The 8,977-nt window shown below is 48.4% G+C and overlaps 1 protein-coding gene across 2 annotated transcripts in view; it reads left to right on the forward strand.

Annotated features, from left to right (window-relative positions):
* Positions 1–8,739, forward strand: part of UNC13B (unc-13 homolog B) — a 213,072-nt gene extending 204,333 nt beyond the window's left edge. Inside the window, exons 20-32 of one of the 2 annotated variants that reach the window (XM_044920652.1) lie at positions 22–165; positions 489–566; positions 1,079–1,156; positions 1,398–1,486; positions 1,724–1,876; positions 1,998–2,121; positions 2,230–2,286; positions 2,475–2,555; positions 3,430–3,577; positions 5,102–5,158; positions 6,227–6,319; positions 6,715–6,874; positions 7,039–8,739. In XM_044920652.1, coding sequence (XP_044776587.1) covers positions 22–165; positions 489–566; positions 1,079–1,156; positions 1,398–1,486; positions 1,724–1,876; positions 1,998–2,121; positions 2,230–2,286; positions 2,475–2,555; positions 3,430–3,577; positions 5,102–5,158; positions 6,227–6,319; positions 6,715–6,874; positions 7,039–7,324 — 1,548 coding nt within the window. In that variant the 3' untranslated portion in view covers positions 7,325–8,739. The remainder of the gene's footprint in view (positions 1–21; positions 166–488; positions 567–1,078; positions 1,157–1,397; positions 1,487–1,723; positions 1,877–1,997; positions 2,122–2,229; positions 2,287–2,474; positions 2,556–3,429; positions 3,578–5,101; positions 5,159–6,226; positions 6,320–6,714; positions 6,875–7,038) is intronic. The other variant, XM_044920653.1, reaches the window with a different exon arrangement.
* Positions 8,740–8,977: the final 238 nt, after the last annotated feature.

The following is an 8,977-nucleotide window of genomic DNA, read 5'->3' on the forward strand; positions in this document are numbered from 1 at the left end:
CCTGTTGTTGGCCTTCCGTAGTTCCAGCAGACATCAGAACATGCACTCTTTTCCTGCTCTGTGGTGGATGTCTTCACACAGCTCAACCAGAGCTTTGAGATCATCCGGAAGCTGGAATGCCCAGACCCCAACATCCTTGCCCACTACATGAGGAGATTTGCTAAGGTGACCATGACCCTCCCTTCTCCCTTCCATTTGCCTTTACCATGCTCACAGCCTCATCACAGGCCCGAGCTCAATTCCTCTTTGTGGTGACCTCAAGTCTGGCATCACCCCATTCTCATTTGTTTGTGTCTGGGGCAGACTGGTGGGTTTATCTTGGTGTTGTTCTGAGGTTGAGAGGGAGCTTTGTCCCTTACTGTGAGATTCCCCTGTACCTCCCTGTTGTTGTTGGGATGACAAATATGACCTCAGGCAAGATCCCTGTAGGGAGAGCTAAGGGTTCCCTCTCCTTTCCTTTTCTCTCTCTCTTTTTTTTTTTTTTTCAGACTATTGGGAAGGTGCTGATGCAGTATGCAAACATCTTATCAAAGAGCTTCCCAGATTATTGCACAAAGGAGAAAATGGTGAGGGTCAGGCCCTGGGACCCTAGAAAAGAGTGGAAGACATTTGAATCCTTGCTTTTGAGGCTATCCTCAGAGCTGAGGGTGGGGGTGGTGCTCCTGACTTGATTCCCAGTAGGGCTTCTCTTGAGATTATGACACAAAATAATAAGAACTTAATGATTAGGAGTTCCTCTGAGCCTCCATTTTGGTACTTTTATTTTCTACTAAGCTAGAGCTTTACTTAATCTTTCTTTTTTAATAAAAAAAATTAAGACATTCAAAGAATTAAAAGGATAATACCATGAACACCTGAGGCCCACCACCCAGCTTAAAAACAGAAACATTTGTTTCTAGTCTTCATTCAAGGAGAACTGTCTAAATTGGTTCCAGATCTCAATGCTTAGGAAGAGATGCATATAATATGTGTTGTAAATTCCCTGTGGTTTTTGGAGTAGTGTTGAGAGAGGTACCCTAGGCTGACAGGTCCTGTGCTGAAAGGAGTCAAGACTCAATGGCTCCATCTGTCCCCAAAGCCCTGCATCCTGATGAACAACATGCAGCAACTGAGGGTCCAGCTGGAGAAAATGTTTGAGGCCATGGGAGGCAAGGAGGTAGGTCTCAGGGTGTGGGGTTGCTACACTTTCCCTTTGTTCCTGAGCCCCCTGGCCATAGAACTCTATCCTCTCCTGACTGGGTATACATAGCAATTTAGCTTAGGGTCTGGGCTGGTTTAAGCTGAGGGATTTAAGTAGGCATTGGGGTAAAGGCCCTCTGAGGGAGGAGTTAGGGGCACAGGAGGGGAGAAAAGTGTACAAAAACCAGCTCAGCTGAGCACACTTTCTGTGGATATAGTTGGACCCTGAAGCTGCAGACAATTTGAAGGAGCTGCAGGTGAAACTGAATACAGTTCTGGATGAGCTCAGCATGGTATTTGGAAACAGGTCAGTGGCCCCAAACACACAGCCGTAAGAGCCAGGTGTGGCCCCTGGCCAATCGCAAAGCCCGTGCCCCATACCCTCCATCCAGCTGCAGGTGTGTGGATCTTCCCTCTCCTCCTGTTGGCTGTTCCTGTTGGAGCTGCACCAGGAGTATGCTGGAGTGGGACTGAATAGCTGGTGCTGCTCCAAGGACAGTGTCTGTTTGGGCAGGGGAGGGCTGCACTGTGGGCACATGTGTAGTTTTCAGGTGCGGATTGATGAGTGTGTTCGACAAATGGCTGACATCCTGGGCCAGGTGCGGGGCCCAGGGAATGCATCCCCCAACGCCAGGGCCTCGGTGGCTCAGGATGCAGATAGTGTGCTCCGGCCTCTCATGGACTTCCTGGATGGCAAGTGAGTACAGCACTTGACTGTCCTATGGGATAGGCAAAGCAGAGGCAGTCAGATGGAGAAGCCTCTCAGGGAAGGGGGCTCTCAAACTCACTCTAGTCTTACCTGTTACGTGGGCCTACAGCCTCACACTCTTTGCCACTGTGTGTGAGAAGACAGTCCTGAAGCGTGTACTGAAGGAGCTCTGGCGAGTGGTAATGAACACAATGGAAAGGATGATTGTTCTACCCCCACTCACTGACCAGACGGTAAGGACACTCCCCTTCCACTTCCTCTGGCTGTCTCCCCTGTCTTGCCCCACACTTCCTGATCGAGTTTGGAGTCCTCTGCTTTTGACCGATCCCCTCTCTGCCCAGGGCACCCAGCTGATCTTCACTGCTGCCAAGGAGCTGAGCCATCTTTCCAAACTCAAGGTACTGTGGATGTATGGGATCCTTCTGAGGCTGGGGGTGACAGGGTGCCAGGAGGAAGGAAATTTGAGCTTTGGAGACAGAAGAGGAAGAGAATGAGAGGAACGTGTAGTGTGAGTTGGCGGGTGGGGGAAAGACTGTCATGACAGCCCCAAGCTGTCCTGATGCTGTTGCTTTCTCTGGGTTTCTAGGACCACATGGTACGAGAGGAAACCCGGAGTCTCACTCCAAAGCAGTGTGCCATCCTTGACCTTGCTCTGGACACCATCAAGGTGGAGACCTCCCCCCTTCTCCAGACAGTCATACTACCCTACCTCAGTCACACTACCTCGTGGCCCTGGCATTCCACTCTGCCAGACTGATGTCCCCTGGGCTCTTGCCACCCCACATCCAGAAGGGAGTGATTTTTTATGTCTGTTTCTTTCTCTGCTATGTCCATGTTTCTGCTTGGGAGCAACCAAAAGTTACCTCCTTTATGATCTCAGATGACTTAACCACAGACCCAGAGCACTTATTCCTGGGTTTTGAGTACAGTTCAGTTTACTTAGTTCCTCATACCCCAGATCTAGCAGAAATTTCCCTCTCCCACTTATATATAAATTCATTTGGGTTTTCTACTACCCATTCCTTCACTCAACCAGGCAACATATGCACATGGCACTGTGCACTATGAAGGATACAGAGAGAATCAGATATAGTTCCTAGCTTTAAGATGCTTATAATTTGGTAAGGCTGTAATAAGGCAGGTACACATGAACCGTGATGCAGGGCACTTGGAAGAGATTTGTCATAAGTATAATGTTCTCTAAGAGTTCAGAGGGGTAAAAGAGCACTTCTGGCTACTCTCTCTGAAATGCTTCTATTCCATATCTTTGCTTGTCTGGATAGATCCATACTTCACAGACCTGCATCCAGGAATGTGGCCATCCCTTACTGCTCCTACCCAAATAATACTCTTCACCTGAGAGATTGTGACTCTACGTGGTATTCCTGATCTTGTTGTTTATTGAATGGCTTATTGTCTTCACCATCTCTTTTGGCATCTTCACTGAGCTTCTGCTCAGATGTGATTTCTCTGAGGACAGTGTAGAAAGCTGCCTCTCTGTAAGGGGAGAAGGCTGTAGCAGGTATTCTTTTGTCTTTCAGCAATACTTTCATGCTGGAGGTAATGGGCTGAAGAAAACCTTCCTGGAGAAGAGCCCAGATCTGCAGTCCCTACGCTATGCCCTATCTCTGTACACACAGACCACAGACACACTCATCAAAACCTTTGTGCGCTCACAGACTGCCCAGGGTAAGGCCTAAGAACTTTGGGTCCCTATCTCCACTCCTTGATACATTTCTGCCTCTAGGGAGTCAATATCTTCCAGCCCTTAAGGAGGATCTAGGTACTTCTTCAGAGAGCCTATCAAATTCAGATCCCAGGATTTCTTGAGGGACCTCAATACTCACCCCCACACCATACCCATACCAGACAGGAAAATCACAGGGACCTGGGAAATGTGCCAGAGATCCTTTTCCCAGATATTGCCCTGCTAGTGCATGTTTATCAAGGAGTGTACCCTGTCTGTTAGGAAGTATCTGTCAGGAAGCCTTGAGAATGAGTGGTTGAGACACTGATGAAAACTCATAGCTTTGGGAATCTTGTTGGAAGTTGTCCTGGGGGGAGAAAGCAAAAGACTACAGATTGTCTGGTGTGGATGACGAAAAAGACTAGGAGAGTCAAACTATGGGAGCAGTTGAAGAGAGGATATGGATCATGGGGCTCTGTGCATATCTGAGGTTCCAGCCTCATGGGTGATGCTAATGCATAGGGACCCAGGCAGATGGTTTTCTCCCAGGGACTTCCAGTCCTTAGAACCCCTCCCTGTCTTAGGCCTCTCTATAACAAAACACATCCATCTAGATATGGTTCAGACTGAAATTCTGCCCTGGGCCCTGTGAAATTCTGCCCCTAGCCCTGGAGCAGGGCCTTCCCAGGAAAGACTTTCAGGCACATTTGTTATTTCTTCTTCCGGGGAAACCCGGGTGTGATGCCTGGAAGAATGAATCTGATGGCGAGAGTGGGAGGATTTAGGCCGTCCTGAGCTGTGGATTCAGAGCACAGAGCTGACCTCAAGGGGAAGAGGGATCTAAGCAGTTAGACTAGAGTTGATGGAAGGTGAAAAGATGCAAGGGACTTGCTCCATTTTCCACATCTGTTCTTTTTTTTTTTTTTCCCACATCTGTTCTTATTTCAAGTCCAGGATGGGAAGAAGAGAGAGCAAAGAAGTTATGAACCTTGCCCAAGGGAACAGGGAGATCTTTTACAGAGCTGTACGTGGAAAGACCTGTAACATCCAGGGGAGGATCTGAGTTAATCCAGAAAGGCTTTTTAGAAATCCTGAGCTTCAGGCTAGAAGTAAAGATGAGGAAAGGCTGAAATGGGCATATATGTGGTAAGAGGAAGGGTGGATACTGCAGGGAGGATCCGAGTGTGTGTGTGTACCTTTTGTACCCATTGCTTTATCAGTTAAGGCCTAGGAAATTAGAGCCTACAATGGCTCTCTTTCCTGGCCTGATGGTCTCAAATACCTTCTCTCTGTATGTTCTTTTGCTTTTCCCCAATGATCCGGTTGACCTCTGACCCATGAAGTCTAATTTGGAGCATTGGGGCATTGACCCCAGCTCTTTGACCTCTCTTCACCTCATCTCTGTGCTCCATCAAAATATGTGTAGAGTTGCTCCGAATGGCTGTTAATTCCTTAGACCTCTAACTGATTCTTCTTTCTCTGTCCTGCTGCTGCTACTACTTCTTGACTTGCCTGTTCTCACTCAGTGCATGATGGGAAAGGTATTAGGTTTACAGCTAATGAGGACATTCGGCCGGAAAAGGGTATGTTGTATACCTTGCACACGTGAATCTAACATAAGCTAACACTGTTCCCTATGAACTAGAATGAGCTGCTTAGGCTGGCGGTAGGGGAGCTCTGTGTCAAAGTCCAGAAGCTTTATCCCAAGTCTCAGAGATGAGCAATGTATTCATACAGTCTGAGATGGGGTTGACAGTAGTTCTATCCTCAGGATTCCCCCACCCCTCCACTTGAGGACAAAGTTTTACCTGGGGTTCAGGGTACTGGTATTTTCCCAAAATAGTGAGACCTCTGCTGAAGGGAGCCTACAAATTGGCCAGAGAGGGGTGCCTGGGTGGCTCAGTGGTTAGGCGTCTGCCTTCGGCTCGGGTCGTGATCCCAGGGTCCTGGGATCGAGCCCTGCATCGGGTACCCTGCTCCACAGGAGGCCTGCTTCTCCCTCTCCCTCTCCCACTCCCCCTGCTTGTGTTCCCTCTCACACTGTGTCTCTCTCTGTCAAATAAATAAATAAAATCTTAAAAAACAAAAACAAAAAAACTGGCCAGAGATTGGGACTGGGAAGTCGCTGGTAGAGAGGTCCAGGTGTGAATAGGACAAAGTCTGAGCAGGGCAGCCTCCCAACCAGGGGCCTCCTGGAATCTGAGGATAAGTGGGAGAGTAGAGAGTATTACCTTTGGCTAGAAGGGACCCACATTGTTCCATTGAGACACCATGGGGTGGACATAATTCCCAGACAAAGATACAAGGTGGCAGTACTGTCCTTCTCTCTAATGTCTTTCAGTGAAAAATTCTTCAGCCTAGGAGATAAGAGAGGTTTGGGGAACCTGAGAGATTCCTGGTGCATTTTTGGAACATTTCACCGGAGATGTTGTCAGCCTAATGTATTTTAATACACAGCTTCATTCTTTATCCCCTAGCTTTCCCTTCTCCCATTGCTTACTTCCCTTCACCCCATGGCTACTTTGGGTGATTGCTTCAGGCTTTAGGGTGTAAGGTGGTGGCCTCCTAACTCCTCAGTTTTACCTGGGATAATTAGGCCTGAAGTCTTAAGAGTTCTTCAGTGAGGGATCAACTGTCCATCTGTCCTTCAGGGTCTGGTGTGGATGATTCTGTGGGAGAAGTCTCTATTCAGGTGGACTTGTTTACACATCCTGGAACTGGGGAGCACAAGGTCACAGTGAAAGGTGAGTGGCACAGACTTACAGGTCTCAGACCTTTTCTTATGCAGTGGCCTCATCAGTTGAAGGCAGGGGCTGCTTTATCTCAGTCCTCCGAGTTAGCCCTCCTCCAAGGGGAATGCAACCTGGGGGCTTAAAAACTGGGAACACTTGGGGCGCCTGGGTGGCTCAGTTGGTTGAGCGACTGCCTTCGGCTTAGGTCATGATCCTGGAGTCCTGGGATCGAGTCCCGCATCGGGCTCCCTGCTCAGCAGGGAGTCTGCTTCTCCCTCTGACCCTCCCCCCTCTCATGCTCTCTCTATCTCATTCTCTCTCTCAAATAAATAAATCTTTAAAAAAAAAAAAAACAAAAACTGGGAACACTTGGTGGGATCCCTCACAGGCTTCCTTTGTTTGGGCAGTGGTAGCTGCCAATGACCTCAAATGGCAGACAGCGGGTATGTTCCGGCCCTTTGTGGAAGTGACCATGATTGGCCCACACCAAAGTGACAAGAAGAGGAAGTTCACAACGAAATCAAAGAGCAACAACTGGGCTCCCAAGTACAATGAGATATTTCACTTGTGAGTTATGGGGTAGGGAACCTGCAGGACTCTGGGATGGGGGTGAGCAGGGCGTAAGACTTGAGAGGGGAAAGGAGGGATGGGTTGGATGGTGGCTGGGGTGAATTCAGTTGAAGACTCTTTCAGCTCTGGCCTCCTCCCTTTCATCCACCTTGTGCTCACAGCCTCCTGGGAAATGAAGAGGGACCAGAAGCCTATGAATTGCAAATATGTGTGAAGGATTACTGCTTTGCCCGTGAGGATCGTGTTCTGGGGCTGGCTGTGATGCCTCTGAGGGATGTGGCAGCCAAAGGCAGCTGTGCTTGCTGGTGCCCCTTGGGCCGGAAGATCCACATGGATGAGACAGGCATGACTATTCTCCGGATTCTATCTCAGAGAAGCAATGACGAAGTGGCTCGAGAGTTTGTGAAGCTCAAATCGGAGTCTCGTTCCATAGAAGAGGGGAGCTGAGCACCTGGGTTCCTGTGCCAACCAGATGGCATCAGTTCCACAAGTCATAGCCAGTGAGAGTTACTATGTAGCCAGCTTGTTGAGAGGCTAACTCCTTCAGTTTAAGGAAATAAAAGGAAAAATTTGGGGTGATAAGAATATGGCTTTTCACAGAAAGGGTCATGAATCCCTGACCAGCAGGTCTGTGGTGCTAGGAGCTGGGCTGTGGGGGTTACTGCATAAGGAGGTTTTCCATAAAGGGAGGGACAGACATTTATGAGAGTGTCAGCCATTCTTGGTAGACACTCCTTCACCCCACACCCCATCTCCACCCCTCTCCATGCCACATCTTATCCAGCTAGACCCGTACATATCAACCATTAGAAGAACAAGTTTAGAGAGCTTGGAGCATGTACCTGGTTAGCTAAATAGTCAGTTGAGCCTCCACGTGTTGCTGAGCCCTAAAGTCTGGATTGGAGTATGGCCAGGGCAGGAACATACAGAATAGAATTTAGACTCTCCCTTGAGCAGGATCCACTGGTTTTGTGTGGCTCCATGAAAACAAGGCTTTGAGACTGAACAAGATACCTTCTAGAAATGAGCTGTGCTAATCTTTTCCCCCAAATTATATGTCATGAGTAGAATGAGGTTCACATGATACTTCAGAGCCCTGAGCAGAATATTCTTTGGAACACAAGCACCAGAGGCCACCTGCTCAGGAGTCCCCCTCCCTCATTCCTGTAGGAAGGGGAGCAATGATATTTCAGGACATGAGAGGCTATTCCTTTGTGTATGCACCTGAGAGCTAGTTGAAGGATCCAGAAGAGAGGGCTGTATTTTCTTCTTGGATAGGCTCTGAACAAAGCCAAAAATTGTAGAAACCAGTCTAGAAGGAGTCCTCCTCACCTATGGCTACTGCCTTCTGGTTGTCCTCTCCTTTATGGAAAGAATCTAGTCTTTGGCCTCACTCCCCTTCATCTAGGTCAGCTGCTGTTCCCCTCACAGATATTCAGCCCTGCAGAAGGAGCTTGGACTATGGTCCCTCTGTATAGGCTGGATGGAGGTGGCATCAACATTCCTCAGGAAGTCAGAGACAAACTCTTTTATGAGGTTGTATGGACTTCTCAGGCCCTTGATCAGAGATGTGACATGGTTCTTGGATATCCTTGGTAGCAGCCTCCTGGACCTCCTGAGGACTCTGTGTTATCCACAGCTGTACTGGCCATTACATGTAACCAGAAACTAAGCATCTTTGCTGTTGTTAATTATTGTATGTGCCATTGTTACAGGACATTTTTGGCTAGTCTGTAATAAATTATCTTATAGCAGCCTTTGGGGTCTGGTAATTCTGTTAAGGTGTGGAAAGCTGTAGAAATGACTATCCTGTATAATCCTGTGTAACGGTAAATTTTGTACCTGGCGCTCCACTGCCTCGTCCCCCCAACAAGTGATGGAACCTAAAGCAGCTCTGGATAAGCACCAGGCAGTAAAGCAGGTAATGGGTTAGCATCTTGGCCTTGACCTGAGACTACCAATCCAGTTAACAGAGTCATGGGACCCAAGGTATCAGCTTCCTGCAGAAAGTCCAGATGTCATGTGCTAGTAAGGGTGTGACTCTGGGGATTGGTAGAAGGCTGAGGCTGTCATGTACAGGACAGAGTAGTCGTCCTAGGA

The sequence above is a fragment of the Neomonachus schauinslandi genome, chromosome 13 (genome assembly GCF_002201575.2).
Source record: "Neomonachus schauinslandi chromosome 13, ASM220157v2, whole genome shotgun sequence".
Lineage (NCBI taxonomy): Eukaryota > Metazoa > Chordata > Mammalia > Carnivora > Phocidae > Neomonachus > Neomonachus schauinslandi.